Genomic DNA, 22,978 nt, shown 5'->3' with positions numbered 1-22,978 from the left:
ATTATACAGTTTCTCTGAAGCTATTCTTATTCTATTTCAAGTGTTTTTTGTATTATAATTTGTTAAGGAACTGCCATGGAAAAAACAACTATGGTTATAGCAATATACACGCCTATCAACAATTTTACTAAACTCAGAAAAGGTGTTAAGTCTGAATGTCTACCTGATTGAGCAATGTGTCCAGCTGATTATATCTACCATGCCTTTTGCACCAAAAAAACTGAGGTAGCAGTTAATCAGTTCAGACTGCCTTGTATACTCTGCATGGGCCAGAGTCAGTTCAGACTGTCTTGTTTACCCTGCATGGGCCAGAGTCCGTTCAGACTGCCTTGTTTACCCTGCATGGGCCAGAGTCAGTTCAGAATGTCTTGTTTACCCTGCATGGGCCAGAGTCAGTTCAGACTGTTTATCCTGCATGGGCCACAGTCAGTTCAGACTGCCTTGTTTACCCTGCATGGGCCAGAGTCAGTTCAGACTGTTTACCCTGCATGGGCCAGAGTCAGTTCAGACTGTTTATCCTGCATGGGCCACAGTCAGTTCAGACTGCCTTGTTTATCCTGCATGAGCCACAGTCAGTTCAAACTGCCTTGTTTATCCTGCATGAGCCACAGTCAGTTCAGACTTCCTTGTTTATCCTGCATGAGCCACAGTCAGTTCAGACTGCCTTGTTAACCCTGCATGGGCAATGACCCAAAACATACTGTGAAAGCAACTCAGCAGTTTTTTAAGGCAAAGAATTTGAATATTCTGCAATGGCCAAGTCAATCATCTGATCTCAACCCCGATCAAGCATGCATTTCACTTGCTGAAGACAAAACTTAAGGGAGAAAGACCCACAAATAAACAACAACTGAAGACAGCTGCAGTAAAGATCTGACAAAGGAGGAAACCCAGCGTTTGGTGATGTCCATGCATTACAGACTTCAAGCAATCATTGTCTGCAAAGGATTCTCGACAAGTATTAAAAATGAAAATTTTATTTATGGTTGTGTTAATTTGTCCAATTATATTTGAGCCCCTGAAATAAGGGGACTGTGTATGTAAATGGTTGCAATTCCTAAACGTTTCATATGTTCATTTTGTTAAACCCCTTTAATTAAACTGAAGGTCTGCACTTTTTTTTGCATCTAGGATGTTTCATTTCAAATCCATTCAGGTGGCGTACAGAGTGAAAACTATAAAAATTGTGTCAGTGTCCAAATATTTCCAGACCTAACTGTAAGTTCTGTATCTCTACATGGAGAGATGTGGAACTTTTGTGTATATAACAACACACAACCCAATTTCTTGGCTAATGTACGTAATTATGTTTTCTGTGTCAGGTTTTTTAAACTATTGCAGAAGCACAAAAGACATCCATGGGGAAAATAAACCAATTTCAAATCTTCAGCAAGCATACCAAACAACAATAATACCTTGGATGATCTGCCCTAGTAGATGTTTCTGATCAGATTTTAGTCTTCAGGATAATGCTTTAAGCAAAGTTCTTCTATGTATATCTAAAATTCTAAAAAGTTTGAATAGGTTACTTGAGCACTTGGGGGATTTTTGCACCATACCCAAATTACAATGTATCAAGGAAATTACATATTACCTTGAAAAGACTCTAAAGCAATAACAATTCAATCATTGGGACACTGTAGGGTGACTTTCTGGTCCCTTTGACAATCTCGTCAGAGGTGACAGCAGCACCATCTCTTAGCACTTTTGGCAAAGCTCCAAGCCTCATGACTGTGTATGAGAAGAGAGGCTAGAATGGCATGACACCAAAGCTGTGAAATTAAATGTCAAAGGCAACACAGCTGGACATTTTGGATGACTGTCCTATAAAATAAACAGCATTTATCTCAGCAGCTTCATTCACAGTCCTTAGAGCTCAACTATTCAGAGATAAAAACATTTATCAGTGACACTGTTATGCTCTGTCACTATTACTGTCACGTTCTCCCTTAAACCCATTTTGTATTGTGGGATAGCAAGGACATATCCTATTACTAAAACTCTCTTATACATAAGAAATACTGGCAATTGGTTTCTACTTTTACAGCGTGTAAAAATAATACAAACATAATCCCTCAGCTTCAGTTTGAAGATCAGCATCACTTGGTTTGTAGTTTAATTTCACCACATTGCATGATGCTTCAACAAAAATCATTGGACATCTTTTGAAAAGCTATTAAATGAACTGTAATATTGAGAATCTTGGCAAACATTCAACTTTGGCACAAAATGACGTTACTGACTTTTAATTTAAAAACACAGGGGCGAAGAGGATCTGGCTGTATCTTAAGAACAGATGTGTGTGGGTGCAAGGTGTGTTCAGGTTCCACAAGTACCTGTTGTTTCACATTGTGCCTGTTTTACTTGTGGGAATTTCATTATTCTGTGGGCAAGGTCACTTTGCCTTAAGGGGCTGCCTGATCTGTCAGGCACTGAGGCAATAAGCAAAATGTCCAATTCAGTGGCTTGAACATAAGCAATTAGAGTGGAATAGTGATTGAAGAAAGCTTGTATATGACTGCATGCCTTAGTAACTTGTAACTACTCTGTCCCTCCCTTCTATTCTTCTTAGGTGTGTGTGTGTGTGTGTGTGTGTGTGTGTGTGTGTGTGTGTGTGTGTGTGTGTGTGTGTGTGTGTGTGTGTGTGTGTGTGTGTGTGTGTGTGTGAAATAGAGCAGCAATGAAAAAACATTTATATCAAGACTTCAAAATAATTTCTGGTCCACCAGCTACTGCATCAGGTAGAAAAAAAAAACTACTAGCCAGACTATTTTACCAGACAAAATATTTGTTTCCCCAGTTACATTATAAAACATATAACAAATCAGTATGCTATGTACGTTTTAATTTTTAAAAATGTTTTCCCAATATAAAAAATATGGTATGTTGCTCAATTTCTGTCACTGGCTGACCCTGCTGCACACTGCATTGTTCTTAGCCCCAGGCTATCTTAGCCCCAGGCTAAGACTGGCCCTGGGCTAGCTTAGCATATGTTCACACAGGAGTTTGTTAACCCCGGGCTAAGGTTAAACCCTAGGCTAAGGACTCACACTTGTACTTCTAAGCCCTGGGCTAACAGACAAATATGACCCGAGACCATTTTACATTCTATCTGTGAAAAGATAGAAATGTCATGTTCTAATTTGGCACGCAACTAATGTTACATTTTCATCACTGACATGCAATGTTTATGCTGACTTTTTGACATCCGTTAATCAAGATGACCACTGTGTCTGCTTTTACTTTAAAAAAAAGTTGTTAGACCTAAAAGACAAAAACAACGACGTAAAAATATTAACTTGAGTTGGAGAAAGTGCAACGTTTTTGAACAATTTAAAACTTACGAAAGGTTGGGTCACGCATACTTTCCTGCACTAACAATAGCTGAATAACTTCAAAAGACAAATACAGTAACAAACTTGCTAAGATAAAGCCAGTAAATTACATCATTTGCTGAATGAAAGGACGGAAATATAGCAACAATGTATCTGTTGTGAATGGCCCTTGTCACAAGCGTATGTAAATTGAGTAAAAGTGCAGCTTTGTGACTGGACAATAAATATTCTATGGTTTTGTTCTTGACCCTGTTTCACACTGGTTATTTTGTCACTGCGTTTCTTGGGCCAGCTAGCCCTTGGCTAAGGGTGGTGCTAGCCCACTTCAATATATGCAAGTGTGAACACTTGCTTAGTCCTGGGCTTAAAAGGCTATTAGCCCTAGGCTAAGGTGCAGTGTGAACACACTTTATTAGAGATTCATAGTCCAGATATAAAATTAAACAGCAGAACTACCTTCAAAATAGCTACAGATTTTTCTTTGTTAATAAATGATGATGTATATAAAGACCTATTATTTTTGTTCCAAAAAAGGCACTTGGATGGACCCTGCCAGTTTTCTTTTGGCCACAGGTCAAAAATAATGAAAAATACTAAGCATTAAGTGGATCATCCGACCTACATTCATATTTGGGTGAAATTCTTGTTCTTGAAGACTCATGAGTTGTTCTTGAACGCTCATGGAGTCCTTTTTCACCCAAATATGAATCTGAACTATAGCTTTAAGTTCAAGGTGGGATAGAAAAATATGTTGGGTCAATGTCTGTGCTGCAGAGTGTGGTTGGTCAGTGTCTGTCCCCACTGCAGAGTGTGATTGGTCAGTGTCTGTTTCCACTGCAGAGTGTGATTGGTCAGTGTCTGTCTCCACTGCAGAGTGTGATTGGTCAGTGTCTGTCTCCGCTGCAGAGTGTGATTGGTCAGTGTCTGTCTCCGCTGCAGATTGTGATTGGTCAGTGTCTGTCTCCGCTGCAGAGTGTGATTGGTCAGTGTCTGTCTCCGCTGCAGAGTGTGATTGGTCAGTGTCTGTCTCCGCTGCAGAGTGTGATTGGTCAGTGTCTGTCTCCACTGCAGAGTGTGACTGGTCAGTGTCTGTCTCCGCTGCAGAGTGTGACTGGTCAGTGTCTGTCTCCACAGCAGAGTGTGATTGGTCAGTGTCTGTCTCCGCTGCAGAGTGTGACTGGTCAGTGTCTGTCTCCACAGCAGAGTTTGATTGGTCAGTGTCTGTCTCCGCTGCAGCGTGTGATTGGTCAGTGTCTGTCTCTGCTGCAGAGTGTGGTTGGTCAGTGTCTGTCTCTGCTGCAGAGTGTGGTTGGTCAGTGTCTGTCTCTGCTGCAGAGTGTGATTGGTCAGTGTCTGTCTCCGCTGCAGTGTGTGATTGGTCAGTGTCTGTCTCTGCTGCAGAGTGTGGTTGGTCAGTGTCTGTCTCTGCTGCAGAGTGTGGTTGGTCAGTGTCTGTCTCTGCTGCAGAGTGTGATTGGTCAGTGTCTGTCTCTGGTGCAGAGTGTGATTGGTCAGTGTCTGTCTCTGCTGCAGAGTGTGATTGGTCAGTGTCTGTCTCTGCTGCTGAGTGTGGTTGATCAGTGTTTGTCTCTGCTGCAGAGTGTGGTTGGTCTGTGTGAATAGCTATAGGCACTTCAAATTGACTGAGTGACTCACACAATAATAACAACTCCAGCCTGTCGCGGTGTGGGCTGTCTCCCTCATTTCCTGCAGGAGTTCAGTCCTCAGGTAGCCCAACTCCCTCAGACAGCCATCATGGAAGACTTTTGGGCAGATCCTGCAGGGGAACAGGTCATCGGCTGTCCACACTTCACACACGTCGCACATCTCATCATTGACCGGCTGGAGGAAAATACAACTAAGGTCAATGAAAATACAACAAGTCTATACTCATAATTCAGAACACTAATAACACTATGTAACACATTTTTTTACCCTGGGTAGAAAGTGTTATTTCGTAATTGCTTATGCCTAAAAAGTATAGAAAAGGGTTATCATTCCCCATAAACTTTGCTTTTGTGACCAGGACAGTGATATTTTAAAATTTTAATATTTCCAATTAGAAAATTTGGCAAATTTGTGTCTTTTCGTTCACATGAAGGCAGAATAAATCTACATATGAATCCAAATTAACGTATTTATATTAAGTAATACAAAAATGTATTAGAAGTGAGTAGTTTTTTGAGATTTTCAATTGTACTGTAAATCACTTTAACAAATCAGCCCGAACATGTTGTCTCTCATCATGTTTTCTTGTAATACTGTGCTTGGTAGCGGGGTTCAAAGTCCAATATATCCTGGTGGAAGTATTTACTTTGCTCCTCTGACTATGCTCCCATGTTCTTCTTGAATATATCAAGATGAGCATCAAGGATATGGACTTTAAGGGATATCATACAGCCCATTGTACATCCTATAGTTCTTCACCAGAGTCTCAACCAGCTCCACATAGATTTTGGCTGTGTGACTGCCCAGGAAGCCCTGAACTACTTGCACTCCAGGATCTTCTTTATCAGTAGTCTGACGAAGACACCAGCTTTGACCTTTGTCTCAGTCAAGTTAGGTAAAAAGTATTGAAGTTTGACTTGAAGGCTGCTGGTTCCTTATCTAGAGCTCTGACAAATTGTTTCATAAGGCCGCTGCTTATGTTGCTGGAGTAGAATTCTCCAGAATCTCCAGAGTAGATTCTCCAGAATCTTTGCATTACATAAGTATTTGATACATCAGAAAAGCAGAACTTAATATTTGGTACAGAAACCTTTGTTTGCAATTACAGAGATCATACGTTTCCTGTAGTTCTTGACCAGGTTTGCACACACTGCAGCAGGGATTTGGCCCACTCCTCCATACAGACCTTCTCCAGATCCTTCAGGTTTCGGGGCTGTCGCTGGGCAATACGGACTTTCAGCTCCCTCCAAAGATTTTCTATTGGGTTCAGGTCTGGAGACTGGCTAGGCCACTCCAGGACCTTGAGATGCTTCTTACCACTCCTTAGTTGCCCTGGCTGTGTGTTTCGGATCGTTGTCATGCTGGAAGACCCAGCCACGACCCATCTTCAATGCTCTTACTGAGAGGGAAGGAGGTTATTGGCCAAGATCTCGTGATATATGGCCCCATCCATCCTCCCCTCAATACGGTGCAGTCGTCCTGTCCCCTTTGCAGAAAAGTAAAAGAATGATGTTTCCACTTCCATGCTTCATGGTTGGGATGGTGTTCTTGGAGTTGTACTCATCCTTCTTATTCCTCCAAACAAGGTGAGTGGAGTTTAGACCAAAAAGCTCTATTTTTGTCTCATCAGACCACATAACCTTCTCCCCTTCCTCCTCTGGATCATCCAGATGGTCATTGGCAAACTTCAGACGGGCCTGGACATGCGCTGGCTTGAGTAGGGGCACCTTGTGTGCGCTGCAGGATCTTAATCCATGACGCTGTAATGTGTTACTAATGTGGTCCCAGCTCTCTTCAGGTCATTGACCAGGTCCTGCCGTGTAGTTCTGGGCTGATCCCTCACCTTCCTCATGATCATTGATGCCCCACGAGGTGAGATCTTGCATGGAGCCCCAGACCGAGGGAGATTGACCGTCATCTTGAACTTCTTCAATTTTTTAATAACTGCGCCAACAGTTGTTGCCTTCTCACCAAGCTGTTTGCCTATTGTCCTGTAGCCCATCCCAGCTTTGTGCAGGTCTACAATTCTATCCCTGATTTCCTTACACAGATCTCTGGTCTTGGCCATTGTGGAGAGTTTGGAGTATGTTTGATTGAGTGTGTGGACAGATGTCTTTTATACAGGTAACAAGTTCAAACAGGTGCAGTTAATACAGGTAATGAGTGGAGAACAGGAGGGCTTCTTAAAGAAAAACTAACAGGTCTGTTAGAGCCGGAATGCTTCCTGGTTGGTAGGTGATCAAATACTTATGTCATGCAATAAAATGCAAATTAATTATTTAAAAATCATACAATGTGATTTTCTGGATTTTTGTTTTAAATTCCGTCTCTCATAGAAAAAAATGACAGACTTCTACATGCTTTGTAAGTAGGAAAACCTGCAAAATCGGCAGTGTATCAAATACTTGTTCTCCCCACTGTACATGGGTCTACACTTTGAGAAGCCATTAGCAATCATGCTAATGAAAACAGGTCTTCTGGTAGATAAAGGCATTCCGAAACACCCTGTTCATCAATTGTACATTTAAAATGGCATTGCTTACCTGGCATAGTAACATCATGATAATTTTTATTAAACAAGTGAATATTTGTTTTGCAAACACAGTCACATGCGCTCAATAGTCACATAATCATAGATAAAAAGCAAGGCCACTTAGTACTAGAATCAATGTCTAACTATGCCCCAAAATCTAAATTTTATGGATTTTTTTCCAGACCTCAAAAGTAATCTCCTAAAGTGTTTTCAGCACTGTTGTGGGCTTAGGCTGTTTTTAGGCCCATCTACTTGGCTCCATTTTTCTCAATCTTTGTAAATCACCACACACCCTGAGTAACACATAATGCTACAGCCTGTAAAGTGTTTCACAAATATCATTTCTGGTAATATATCATGACTGTCACAGGCTCTTGGATACTCGATTGGCACTTATATTTGACATTTTAAGTCATTTATGGGGATTTTTTAAATTTTGAATATATTTAAACACCCTGAGATCGAAGGCATTCATTATCTATTATTTTCTGGTTAAAGTTATATACAATTGTCCTAAGATTAATTTCTCATAGATCATTCTGCCATTTGATAACAGGTTTTTGGACCCCAAAAATTATGGAAAGGTATGCAAGATTACAAAAAAAGTTCCCATCAAGTTTTCCAAAGAAAAAAATGTAGATTCATTTTCCATTTCCCAACTGCATGCTGTGCTTAACTTTACCATGTAGTTCTGCTTGTGGGCATCAAATAGCAAAACCAGAAACACCTCTAAAAGACTGTATTCTGCCAACGCAATAGGCGGACTGAGTCTGTGCATGTCTTACTTAAATATTTCTTAAGATTATTATTAAAAGGCTCAATACAGATGATTTTGCTGTACCACTAGAATAAATAAAAGCAAACATTATATCTACAGTTATTGTTAAGTTAATGTTTCAAATAGTAATTTTCTACAAAGCTGATCAGAGTGCCCCATTTAACTTCATTTGTTTTTTAACATTTTACATTGACTTGTTATCTCCTTACACTCGTTTTAGACAATCACAGTTCTGTCCTTCCCATGCTAAACCACCCTGTACTAGCTAATACTCATTTGGCAAGGGTAGATGAGGAGGAGACAAGTCATGTTATTGTTTAGAGGCAGGATTTTACACAGTCCCCCTTTTACACAGACTACTATAGTAGCATACTGTATATACTGTATAAGTAAAGTAAAGGTAGGCTTCTTGCCACAAAATGATTTTGCTCAAAATGAGCGATTTTGCTAACACACAGTGTTGCAGTCTAAAGCAACTGCAACACACCTGGTCCTGTCATTGCAGCTGCCTCAGCTCCAAGGTTTTACGCGGCTATATTATTGTGCTGGGGGAGTAGGGTCAGTTTCTCCTTCTCAACTGTAAATCCTTGGAAACCTAAGGAATGCACTCTCTAATTTTTCCTTGTCACCTGCTCTGTTTAAAATTAGGAGGACATGAGGTCTTGGCCCACACCTCCCGAGTACCAGGCTCTAAAGACTTGTTGCTGGCCCAGTCCAAAGTCCTCCTGGTTGTGCTGCAGATCAAGACGATACCTGACAATTCCAGCTGCCACTTTGCTGACACCCCCCACCCCACCCCGGATGTCTCTGTCCTTGTCCATCTGGTCATGGTTCTCACCTGGATTAGGTTTTATAGACTCTGGACACAGCCCAAATGCATTTATTAATCATTACAACTTGTACTCTTAAGATGCTCACCCGGCACAGCCAGAAGAGAACTGGTCACCCCACCAAGCCTGATTCCTCTCTAGGTTTCATGGTAAATTTCAGCCCAATTTTCAATTTTCAGCTTAGGGAGTTTTTCCTAGCCCCTCTGCTTCAACACTGTTGTTGCTTGATCCTTGGGGTTTCAGGCTGGGTGTTTTGTAAAATCCGTTTGTGACAACTGCTGATGTAAAAAGGACTTTATAAATACATTTGATTGATTGATTGAGCTGACAGGGAGGAGGAATGCAAGAGAAAGTTGTATACATGTAACATGACTCCAACAAGTATCCAAAAATATTTTACAATTTGGCAAGCCTGAACTGAGCCTGGCCCGAATGCACTCTTTACACATGCCAAATCTGGCCCAAGCCTGTCGCAGGCCGTTGGGTAACTGTTGGTTTTGGGCTGTTATTGGCCACTCAAATCTGCGGATGTAAGGCCACTTTGATGTACTGCCAATTGCTCTAAAATATTGTTGGAGGTGGTGTATGGTAGAGAAATGAACATTCAATTCTCTGGCAACAGCACTGATGAACATTCTTCCAGTCAGAATTCCAACTGCTCTCTCTGTCAAAACTTGAGATATTTGTGGCATTTTGTTGTGTGACAGAACTGCAGTGTTTTGTCACACAAAGTGTGGCTTTTTACTGTTGAAGGCAAATGGTGCACTAATGATCATACAGTTTAGGTATAATGATTATACAGTTTAGGTATAATGATCATACAGTTTAGGTATAATGATTATACAGTTTAGGTATAATGATTATACAGTTTAGGTATAATGATCATACAGTTTAGGTATAATGATTATACAGTTTAGGTATAATGATCATACAGTTTAGGTATAATGATCATACAGTTTAGGTATTATAATCATACAGTTTAGGTATAATAATCATACAGTTTAGGTATAATGATCATACAGTTTAGGTATAATGATCATACAGTTTTGGTATAATGATCATACAGTTTTGGTATAATTATTATACAGTTTAGGTATACTGATCATACAGTTTAGGTATAATGATCATACAGTTTAGGCTCTTTATATGTATTCCATTGGAAAACTATTTTATTCTAGCTCCTGAAAAATGTGACCAAGACTTTACATGTTGAATTTATATTTTTGTTTGGTATATATAAGGTTAAAGCCAGTTTTAGATGAGTTTCAAGATTCTCTGATTGATGGGTCTGTTTAGGTGGGTGCTTGTATGAGTTGGCAGTTGGAGTTTCTTTTCATTTTTACTATGTGAGATGATCAGAACGTGTGAATAATGATTCACACCATATTTTCAGTAGAATATCATTTTTACAATAGGCCAGTAGAGTACATCCCTTTTGACATGATTAAAACAGAGTTCAAACAATTCCTTACAGTGTGTGTGTGGTGAATTTGCGGTGCGCTACAAGCTCTTCCTTTTCCTTCTGCTCTTTTCAAATGCCCAGTCCATTCTGTCCAGTAGTGTGATATAAATGACCAAATTGGCCATAGTGTGTAGGCTTTGATATCAATTTGTTCTGGTTGAAATTGAAACTAATAGATATCTGATAGGTAGAAATTGATCTTACAAGCACCTTGATTGGTCACCTTGTTGGTCAGGATCTTCTGGGTTGGTCAACTTGTTAGTATGAAGAGCTTTCAACTGTGTTGGGACAGCACACATTTAGGAGCTGCTTGCACAATGCATTTCAATGTAAGATAATTGTTTTCCCCCACTTATTAAGATAGTACAAGTCCAAAATGTTTATTCTCCCCTGTCAATTCTGCTCCTCTGGTTTTTATCTTGAATAAATGTGGATATTATGTTTAGCTAGCCTTTTCTGGGGCAAATTTAGAAGTAATTCTTTTTGTGGTCCATGAGTGTTTTCCATGAGTGTTTTCCTTAAACCTTTACAAAAATCCCCATTATTTTGGTTTGGTGATTCCTTTTTTACCTGTTTGTTAGATAATATTTCTGGTTTGTTACGGGGGAATGTAACAAAACTATGTGTGCCCAAATTCCGTATTGAGTTTCTGTCACTGAAGAACAACATTGTGATATGTCTGGTGAAACAAGTTGCAAAAAACTAGCATAACAAAGAGTCAAGCAACATATTTGGGGAAGAGCACACTTGAGGAAATAGCAGCCAGATGTACAAAAGCAAATCTGTTTGACATTCAAAAGATTTACAATACCAGTGTAAAATCAGCCCAGTCATCAGTAGTCAAAGAGTTGTTTGAGGTTGCCTTAATGGAGTAGGGGTAATAATCTTTGCTTAACCCATTTGAGGTTTGGATTGTAAGAATCAAATTCTCCAGGATCATCTCTTCCATGGCTGCCTGAAATGGACCTCCATCAGCCCATAGCTGTGTCTGTCTGCCCTTAGTTAGCTTATATCACTGCGCCCATACTCAGAGTTTATGTTTCTGGGTGATTCGAATTGGTACTCTCCATGCTCAATAGTCCTTGTCTGTTGCAGCTAGCGTTTATTACTCAAAAACCCTTCCATATGAAACAGGAACCCTGTAACGTTGCATGTAAGATGTATGACACAGGCGCAGGGAGAACAGAGGACTTTAAATAAATGAACTAAGATGAAACAAAACTAAAACAAAACATGGACAGAACAACAAAAAGTAATCACCGTCAAGATACACTAGGGAAGGAAGAACTTCAATAGGCACAGTGATCAGGAACACTGGAGAGGGCAATGTCAATAAACAGTCTGTGCACCAAATGAGGAAGGGAGGGCATTGCATCTTGACACCCAAGATGTGACAACAACTTTGATTAATAAGAGCTCTCTTATAGCTCATTGCTATTATTCTAACTAACATGCCTACCAAGAACAGTTTTCATTGAAGGCTTTAGGGAACACTGTAACATTTACTCTTTCCATAACAGTACATCTGTTAAATGCCATCATTTCCTTATTGTGAAACGTTTGTTATAACACTTGAATGAGAAGGCCTGATTGGCTTCTATATATTGGGGCAGATTCAGCGTTAGGCCCTCCATTTCTGAGTTGGTACAATTTTAATAAATCATTTTTTTAATTTCAGATGTTCTTTTTTTTCAGATGCACTAAGCCCAGCTACAATGGTACAGCAAAACATTTTGAAAGCCATGGGAAGTAGGGTTGCTGCAGCGTTTATGTTCTTCTTCTGTTCCAGACCTTTAGGACTTATTCTTCTGTGTGTTTTTCCACAACACTTCTAATTCTGCTTTTACCTCAGGGTGAAAAAAACATTACTGGTTTTTGAGTGATATGGCAGGTGACAGGTGATCTCAGCAAGATGGAATCATACACCCTCCATCCACAATGTTGAAATGTATTCATTCTATCCTTGAAACAGTGTCGTTTATAATCTTATCGCATCATGAAACAAACAGATAACTCAACAATAGTTTCTAACTATCTTGTATCATTTTGCAGAACTGTGTGTGAGTATGCTTATTCTGTAGATGTTGATAGGAAAGGAGAAGTTTGATTTGACCAAAAATGAAGGAAGCTAAATGCGAATACTTACTGTAACTCCTTAATGAATTATCATGGTAAGTTGTACTCTCTTTAGTAAACTATTCCACAGCTCCAAATACAAACAGTTTTATTTATGCCCGATATCTTTAATCTAATGAATTATATTTTAACATGTTTATCTGTTAAATAACAACAGTAGTATGTTTTGTTTCAGCTACAGCAATCTATTTCAGTCAGGTGTTAATTTTTCACTCTTCTGCTGCTGGTTATTAACGTAATGATCCTTCTTATAGTCCACACAGTCTTTTCCACTTATTACTTGCAATTACCACCATTAGAGTGAGAAAACATAACATAAATCACCTCTCTGATAATCCTATAATAAAAATGTGCTCTTCTCAATATCTTTGACTGGTCATCTGGTCCACTCCTAAACACTGTGTTCGTCCCTGACCACCACAGGATCCCAATTAGTCACGATGACCCTGGGCAGTGATGGAGAGGCCATGGCCTCTGCTCTGAAATGGCCTGAATACTCGCCCACAGCACAGCATGCTATGTATGAAGAGCACTTAGACACAAAGTCTCTAGCATGGAGTTGAGTGAAAATACCTGCTGTAACAAAATAAAGTCTTTTTTTCAAACACATTAATTCACCATTTGGAGGAAGAGGTTACAGAGTCTGCATACTTAGCATATGTCTACAGTAGATCTCCTTTCAGGCAAACCATCATACCTCAACTAATGCATGGGAGATAAGACTTCCCTGTTGCCATGGTTATTCTGTAAAAAATCATACCATATCTTGAAAATCACATTTTCCAAAGGTTTAAAGAATTAAGTTAGCCAAATCTTTCTTGTACTTTATACTGTTAGTGATATAGATTCCTGGAAGAACGTTATGAGATTCTAAATGCTCCGTTATTTTGGCTATCCGTTTGAAAAAATTTAATTTGATCGTCTTATTAAGTTTAGTAGTTAGAAGTTTTAACACAAATATAACTTCCAATTCAGGAATTTGCATATGCTCTTGACAATCTTACACCTCCGTAAGCCTCATTGAACCTACAAAACTGTCAGTGTTAATCCTTAAAATGGGATGGAAATACAACAGAACTACAGTTACTCTAATACCTACTAAGCCTCATCTCCAGTCCTGGGTTTACTCAATGAACGAGTTACAACATTGAAACATTAAATGTTCCTCCAAAAACCCCTAAACCTTATCAAATGTAAATAAGAACCATTGGTCATTGAGGAACTCCAGTGATTCTTTGAGGATCTCTAGGGTTTGACTGGGTCACCACTAATTCTGAGAATGTAGCCAACATTACCTTACCTGCTCTCTCTGTCCGAGTGCTATTTCCACTGGCTGGTCATCATTAGCATCTCTCTTGGGACGTACAAATGCAGGTGGGGTGAGCTGATGGCCGGTTTTGTCCATATCCTCAGGTTCCACCCCCTTTCCATCTCGTAACCTATTCCAGGCCTCCTGGTTGACCTTACATTCGTCCCTGGTTGGAGCAGGGGCTGAAGCTTGCTGCGAGGTCCCTGAGGGCCCCACTTTGCTATCTGCGTCTCCGTGTTCCCCTTCCTCCTTCACCTTTGAGTTGGATTGTGGCGAGACCTCAGCCTCTGCTTCTTCTCCAGATCCTTCCCCTTGGTTTGCTGCAGATGAAGCACGTTCCTTCAAGCCTTGCTGAAAGGCAGAGACGACCGAGGTGCATTTCTGAACCTTCTCTACCTGCTGCTTCTTAGACATGAGCACTCCCATGACTAGAGGGAGACAGAAAGCAAGAGAGAGAGAAAAAAGAAAATAAGAGAGGAGTTTATTACTGTCTGAATGGCATACATATTTTTGGAGATATTGCTAATTAGACGTGCCAGTTAATCTAAATATAATTTTCTATTAAAATGACATGCTAAACAACTGTGTGTGTGTGTGTGTGTGTGCACGTGTGCACATGCCTGGTGAGTGTGTGTGCACGTGTCTCAGGTCTAGTGACACATCATGATCTATCACCAGACTGAGCTCAGCAGCTCATGGTCCTTGATTGCCGCCTTCTTCCCTGTTCATCAATCACATTATATTACTTCAGATAGGAGCAGTAAACCTGAATCAACCAATAAAATGTATGAGAACAGTAGAACCAAGACAGTGATCTTCAAAGACTCATGTAACAAACACAAAGACAACAAACTGTGGTACAAAAGACTTGTTCTCATACGCAGTTGCTGGGAGAAGTTTCACCCCCTGCAACCCATTGAAAATCCTGCGACCCATTGATCCTAAACCACCCCCAAAACGTGACACAAACCTACGCCCTTGTGTGTCACTATCTGAAATACAGCCGTGCCCCAGAGAGCTGGTTCTGAGATATCCAAGCCCAGTCATCCTAAAACTACAAGTACATTTACTCTCTGTCCATGTCCTTTTTCTACTCCTCAATGAATAGGAATAAAAGAACATTTTCAGGTCATATCTACAGACTTTAACTGCTGATAACACATTCTTATGAGAACCTCTTGTACGAGGGAGGGAGTGAGTGAGCAGTGGGACATGATGGGAACACAAGCTCATCAAAGTAATCAGAGTGACAGGAGAAGTTAATTATGCTTGTATAATCAACCTCACCCAGTGATGTGTCCTTCTTTCATTAGCTCAGAGTGCTGAGGTGATAGGGGATGGTGACACAGCAGATAGGCAGACACACTGATGAGGCACTGGAGCCAGGGTGTCTGAGGAGCTGTCTCTCAGGGTACTCAAATGCCTGATTTTATAGGATTTACAAAGTTAGGAGTAATGGCATGTTCCAAGGTTGGTTATCGTTGTTGATTGTACTTGGTAGTAAGCAAAATGTAAGGGGAAAATGTATAATGATATCTTTAATTCCAGTTTCCTGAGGGATGGAATGAGGTACTAGAATAATTTTTTTTTACAAACACAAAATTCCAACTAAGACTTCCAGGGACTAGGAATTACTGTTACGTCCTAAACAGTAACCATGAGAGCCATAATCTTAAATTCCTTTTCAGTCAGTCACTGTATGACACTAATGGGTTAAACATAATGATTCCTGAAGCTCACCTCATTTCCACAAAATGCTCCAAACACATTGAGTTACATCAGAAGTTATTTATTGTCAATTGAGCAGTACGCAAAAGTATTTTTGCGTTGCCAGGCAAGGCTCCTGCACAAACTGTGCACCGCATGCATTCAATATTTTCAAATCTTGCTTGTTTTTGCTCTATGAGGTGCCACCAGAAGTTGATAAAAGATTCAGTATATAAAGAATATTAATTTGGCTAATGCATCTTAAAATGCAACCTAAAATGTATTTGAAATGTTTTTGTTTTTTTCATGAGTATTCTTCTCTTTGGATTGGTGGATACATCTTGCTATTTGAATGCTAGTTTAAATATTTCATGAGGGTTGTTGAAATCAACTGCCTGTATTCAGTGGACTGTAACATGCTATGCTTGTCCATTGAATTTAAACAGGGACAAGCAATTCTGATATATTTTTTACAAAGTTGTTGGGATGTCACATGCATATTACTACATTTGGAACAAATGTAATTTACATTAAGTCAAATGAGCTTCACGAGTCAAGGTAGCAATTTATTTTCATCTGAATTCTCGTTTTGCCCGCATGGAAAAAAAACATTTTACTTTCTTTATCATGAATAATCTCAAATTCTGGAAAAAGAAAACTCTGTTGCATCACCTCTTTTAAAAAACAAAACATAATCTGCCTCTCATCCTTAAACACCCTCCAAATGAGATGGAGATTAAGCTGGTGACAGCATGACTGAGCAGCATTGCAAACCATATTATTTTAGGTTACTTATGAACTTTAAATGAGGGCCTTAATTTTCTTCTTTGGGCATGTGGAAGCTGACACAAGTGGGTCAATGCTTTGTAGCTTGATTTATTAAAAGGGAATGGAGAAATCTGCTACTGGTTGTGAAGTGGGTCTGCTAACCTAAAGCTTGACATGAAATTGTAAAAAAGGAAAGCATTTTCATCCCTAAACTGTCAAAATGGTAGTTTGTTTTAACATGACAGCCATAAAAATAATATTAAGGGTGTTTCAGCAAGTGTCTTCAAATCTTACCTTGGGAGACACTCAGAATGTGTTGTCTACTGTAAGCTCCAGAATCTATAGTGGTGAACGCCTATTTTATTTACAAAAGGACTAAAGATTTTATTTTGGCCCACTTAATACAATCTAAATCCAGATACAGTATGTGCATGGGAGCAGAGCCGTGGTTCCCTCTGGATGGGTGTTCACTGGTTTCCTACAGAAGCAGATGCCTGCGTTGCTCTGCACAGATCTGCACTGACGGTCAGACCGCTCTAAATAATTTAAATGCCACTGGATGAAAAAATGATATGTAAGTGGATGGGGTGGAAAACATAGCGACTCCTTGGGGCAGGACCTGACAAATATTCAAGGCAGATTAAGAATTGAACTGAATAAGCTGCACTGCAAAAGTCCGAATATTTTCCTGCGAAGTTGTTGAGATATAGTTGGGACATTAGACACTTAGGCAATTGAATCTTTAGTATTGTTCCATATAAGAAAACCTTGATGGAAAGGAAGATGGTTGCGTATGCAGGAAAGTCTCTCAGCTACCTCTTACTGAAGACCCATGCTAGGATCTAGTTTTGTTCATGTTAATAGTAGGGCCGCGAAGATTTTACATGATGGTTGTGTAGTAGAAGCAGAAAAGCTTGGTTATATGCTGCTGGGTGAAAAGGCAACAGTTTAAACAGGCATCATAGCTCACCTATTTAATGGACTAATTCCAAATGTTACCAATGATACTGGTAGTATGAACTTCCTCTGTATTTGTTTGATGATAGAATACCACAAGGTCTAATATGCAGAGCATGGGTTTGGAATTCTGAGTTGAAGGTCTATTTAAAAGATTCACTCTGTGAATCCCAAACCAGTCCCTCTCCCCCACCCACTTGCTTGGATTGCTCTCCATTGTCAAGTGTTTCTGACAAAAGTCTGACTTCCAGAGAGTGGCTGGGGAATCTATAAATCCACTTGAATTATTTGAATGATGCCATTCAGATTCCACTTTCACTTTCAAGTCTTTGCCCTTCCTTTCCTCTTAATTTGCAACTTGTACCAAGTTAACATGTACAAACGTTTTGAGATGAGTTCTTTAGTGTTACTGTGCATAAAAACACATTCTAATAACAGACATAACTTGGCTGAAAACAATATGTCAACATTATGTCCCTGTCACAAATCATAGCTACCAGCAAGTGATGATTTCATGTTCAGGGAGTAAAACGAGAATGCTAATAAATTCCCCCTTCTATTTTAAAATGAATAAAACTTTTAAAATTATTAAACACTTAATTTAGAAGGTATCTAATATTATCGAGTCTCAAAATCAGCATAAAATGTATTCATGAGAAAACAGCTGAAAAGACTCTTTTAACTAGCTAGAAAATCCACAGTTGTTGGGGCAAGGGAGTGTTACATATGTTATTTAGTTTTAAGGTAACATTCATAAAAGTGTGTGGTAATTACTGTTTATGGATCTAATGCAAGACATGTTTTCCACCATGTTTTTTCATTCTGGTCCGGGGACCTGGAGATGACGTATTTATACAATGACGTCACATACCAATTCAGCGAGTCCAATACAGGAAGGGGATACACTAAACAAGCATGATTAACCAACACTCGGAGGGTATTACTGCTACCACTGCACTGATGAAAGACAGTCATTTTAATTCATTATTCATTTTGTAAATTGAATGCATAATAATTTTTAAGAAAATTGTTAGGTACTTGGTTGTTACATTAAATATATTTTTGTCCTGTAGAAACAACATTTTGGCAAAGGCAGAGTAGTGGCCAAACAGGAAATTAATGTTGGGTTGGAATTCGAATCGGTCGGCTCTTGTAAGCTCTATAACACAGTGCAGCAGCAGCTGATAAAGACACCTTGGTTTTCAGACACCTCCTCTGCACAGGTGACACTGTGGAATGTCAGCCAAGTTCTGCTTCACCAATAAAAAAAAATGTATCCTCCATTATACAAGCTGGTAGATTTAACACATTCTGTTAAATATAGGCTATTTATCATAAAGAACAGCCATACCACAGATTATGTAATGGGCCCTGTTCTACAGTGGGGATTGAGGTGTTGGGTCTGACTACAGAGTTCCATTTTAGATGTGACTATAGTGCATTGCTGATGTTCACAGGTTCATTCTTGGTGTGTGCTGATTAGAATCACTACCACCCCTCCTTATCAAGTCAGAATCATGGGGGGAATGTCTGTGAATGTGGATGCAACAAAGCATTCCTGTTCCTCGGAAGAGCCGCCATTTAGAACTCATCCACGGAAACACAGAGCAAAGACCTGGAACTAATTACACTAACGAGTTCACCAGGCAGGCCTTTGCCAGTGAGCAGAATCGTAAAAAGAAATACACACAGAACAATGTCCACACGCAACAACCACACACACACTCACAAACTAATCATATACACAAATGGCAGAGGAAACATAGGCAAGCAGGAAACCTCTCTATAATCACAGCTGCTTAATCACTTTGTAGCCTTGAAATGTAAAAAATGCCAGAGACAAAATGTCTCTGCCCTGCTGGGATTCCTTATCTCTGGGTATAACAAGAGCACCTCTTTGCCATTCTGTACCAGAACCAAACAGACACCCAAGGGGATTGACATAAGTTGGTCCAAAAAAAAACATACAGGGAGTTTAAATTCTGTTTGTCGTTCACAGAGAGGCGCCTAGAAGTGGAGGAATTTCAATATAAATGCATCCTTAGAAAGGAGCCCCTATGTTGGCATTCACAGGCTGCCAGGAAAACAGAAACGATGTGGCTCTGCCAGCCCAACACACCGAGGAAGGCTGAGAGAAGCTTACAATGGGCATTATGAGAACGGCAGGGGAACCCCACAGGCTGTCACAGGCCGTGGTGGAAATATTAACCAACGGTAATACTAAAAGTAAAGATACCTTATTACAGAATGATCTCAAGTAGGTAGAAGGGACGCTGTAAAATTCTAATTCAGAACATTTCTAATTTTAAACTCTTTACATGAGGCAAACCAGGCAGCATCATATTCTTCTATTTTCAGACATAATTTGCAAGAAAGCATTTGTGAGTTTGCCAGCTCTGATGCAGTCGAAATGACCAGGGGTGTTCTCTTCTGGGTCCTTTTACTATCCTGCCAAGCATTCAAAATGTATTATATATAGTATATCGGGTATTATAGCATCCTAAACTTCTGTCTCATGGTAGATAAATAATAAATCTTCCGTGATCTAGCCACCTGAATTATACCCTAAATTCCACAAAAATGTCTCTTTCAAATATAACATATTTCTTTTTGATAACTGGTCAGGCTTTTATTATGGATAAAATTATCAATCAATGTTGAAATTGTTCTGGATGAAATGTGTGAGGTTGTCAAAGTGTGTTTGTTGATATCCCATACAGTAAACACACATCAGCATTTCCTTCATTGGTTGGTCTACTTCTGTTTTTGATAAAGGACAAGATGGAAAACTCCAAGCATACAAGCTCTGCAACGTATGCTGGCAGGAGAGTCGTAGAGATAGGGATTGCACTCCATTGGTATGAATGGACATCCACTGCAATGCATAAGACTTCCAGAGTGACCATTGGGTCATTTGTCATCTATTTCCATTGATGCCACACGGCATAAAAAAACAGAAGTAGCAAAAATCCAATCCGTATTGGTGCAGATTCAACTCCACTGGAATGAACACCGCAACACATGGTTTGATGCATTCTGTGTGCACCTGACATTTTTACAATGCCAATTGTTATAAACACATTTCACAAGTATCAGACAATCAGAGCAACTATTTCATTAATCAAAGCAACATTAACATTGACACACCCCTGTTTAGTGATACACTTTTCAAGCAATCTTTAATCACTTCATGTTTAGCTAGTTTCCAGCAAAAGATAGTTGTATTGTGGGTCAACGTAAATACGTTGAACATTTCGAGCCACAAAACTGCAAAATAGTATATCATTCCTACTGCAGAAGTATATCATTCCTCATTAGTATATCATACCTAAGGGACAGATGCAATATTAAAATGAAATTGTACTTAAAAATGTATGGCCCGAAATATTTTATTCAGAACATTCAATAAAAAATATCTATATTTGTAATTTGGAAGAAAAAAAATACAAAACTGAAAACCCAACTTTGGAAACTCCTACAAAATTTGGGGCACCCTTTATAGTTGTTTATTTTATCACATGTACTGACATAAAACGTTGGGCTGGATTTACTCTAAGAACCTAGGAAAAATTGCTGCGAAGAGTAGAAATGAATGTATCCAATAGAAAGCAAATTAAAAAAAATTGTACAGTAGCTTTTTTAAGCTCTCATGTTAAATTTCAGTAAATGAAAAAAACTATCCACAGAAAACAACCTTTCCCCGTAAGTGCTACCAGTCCATGGCAAGGTGTTAGAACACAACATATAATGTTTGTAAACACCTTATGATGTTGTGTTTCAATAGGCTACTCAAACTGTTAAAGTTTTGCTTTCTTGGTTGCAGCTCAGTTACCACTACTTTTTCAAAGCACTTTGTAAAAACAATGCACTGATCATATGTTGTCAAGCAAGGTTCAGTCTAGGGCTAGAGGACTCTGAAGGAACAGGACCTGTATTTACCCAGGATTACCACAGGATGGGACACATGCCTGAGTCCTACTGAACTTAAAGCTGGCAATTAGAGGACATAGGCGACAGAAAGCAACTAATCATAAATAGCCTGTTGGAGATAGCCTACTAAGTGGAACATGATTCATCTTTTGGTCTTGAGAAGTAGCAGCAGGCTACGCACAGGAGACCTGGATGATGTTGTCTTTTGCTTTTGGAGGGTTCACTTACACACCCTCTCAAAAAACCTCTCAAGCAACACAAATAGACACACAGTTGAATTAATAATCCAGCCTTAGCAAAGGTTTCCTAAATTGCCAAGAGAAGGTTATGATGCACGGAATGATCACATGCTGAGAGCATCCTCACACGTCCGAATGCTTACCTAATATCGGTTGCAAAACGCGCTCTATTAGCCTACGTCACCCATCCGCAAATGTTTCACTGCTCTAGCACACATATAAAGAGATGCGAGGAACTTGCATTAATGTTTATGTTAAAAACACAAACACTAATCATCTGAAAATGCCATAGCCTAGCTGATGTAACCAAGATGTGAATTTGAGCATCAATCAACAACTCATTGGATAAGATTGACCTACTGTGTAGTGAAACAATTCTGCTGTATGTTCTGCTGTATGTTATCTTGAAAATATAAATAAACGGAATTTACCTCAGATAAAATTGGACAAATCTCCACTGCGACTTGGGACTTTCTTTTTCCTTGTGTCTTACGCACGAATAGCAAGCATTGCAAAGGTTTCGATTGAATGAAAAGTATGGGTGCGTTTTGCCTACTCGAATAGCCTGGACTTCACGGTTAGCCTATATACTGCAAATGTGACATCAATAACCTATCTGTGACAAAAAGCTTGCATGGACAGCTCCAGTGCTGAAATCTTTTTCTTGCCGCTTGCGCGTGTGAAGACCGGCAGTGAGTGTAGCTTTGCTGAGAAGAAATCGCCCTTGAAAAAGCAGACACAGTCCAGTTACAGCGAGACTAAAGTTGAATCATGAAGCTACTGCTATTCACTGATCGCACCCACACTGGGAACACGCCTGGCTAGTCAATCAAAAGCATGGAGGAGCTAGAAAACTTGTAGGCTACTCAATCTAAAATGTTACCTTCTTGATTGGTTGGGGACTAGTTCAACACAAAAAATACGTTTGTGCCAGGATACAATAATAACCAATAATCTCCCAGAAAGGTAGAGAACGTCATTTAAGGTGGTGTGGAGTGTGGAGGCTTTTACAGCCCTCCCTCACTGCTTTCCTGGATCAATATCATCAAACATGCAAACTATAGTGGAGATCTAATGGAAGCCTATCGTTCTATTGGAGTTCAAATGTATGAAAAATGCATTTAACATTATACTTCGACGTATTCAGTTTCATTTTTGCAAATTTTAACTGAGCGGTTGAGAGCAGATTTTGTTTGCCATTATGCCTGAACACAGCATGCCCACATGACACCCCTTCAGTTTCTAAGCACATGGCTTCACAAATATTGTTTCAATTATTCGCATGTTTCCTCAAAATTTTGGCTACTGGGCTCCATACTCCCGCTT

At 39.6% G+C, this 22,978-nt stretch overlaps 1 protein-coding gene across 2 annotated transcripts in view; it reads right to left on the bottom strand.

Annotated features, from left to right (window-relative positions):
• The window catches only part of phf24 (PHD finger protein 24), a 29,532-nt gene extending 6,974 nt beyond the window's left edge, over positions 1–22,558 (bottom strand). Inside the window, exons 1-3 of one of the 2 annotated variants that reach the window (XM_010877692.3) lie at positions 22,084–22,558; positions 14,043–14,479; positions 4,992–5,177 (exon numbers count right to left, since the gene is read on the bottom strand). In XM_010877692.3, coding sequence (XP_010875994.2) covers positions 4,992–5,177; positions 14,043–14,477 — 621 coding nt within the window. In that variant the 5' untranslated portion in view covers positions 14,478–14,479; positions 22,084–22,558. The remainder of the gene's footprint in view (positions 1–4,991; positions 5,178–14,042; positions 14,480–22,083) is intronic. The other variant, XM_010877693.3, reaches the window with a different exon arrangement.
• Between the last annotated feature and the right edge of the window lie 420 nt (positions 22,559–22,978).

This window comes from Esox lucius, chromosome 14 (assembly GCF_011004845.1).
Source record: "Esox lucius isolate fEsoLuc1 chromosome 14, fEsoLuc1.pri, whole genome shotgun sequence".
NCBI classification, from domain to species: Eukaryota; Metazoa; Chordata; class Actinopteri; order Esociformes; family Esocidae; genus Esox; species Esox lucius.
The sequence above is the reverse complement of the archived record's forward strand: the minus strand, read 5'-3'. Positions and strand labels throughout refer to the sequence as shown.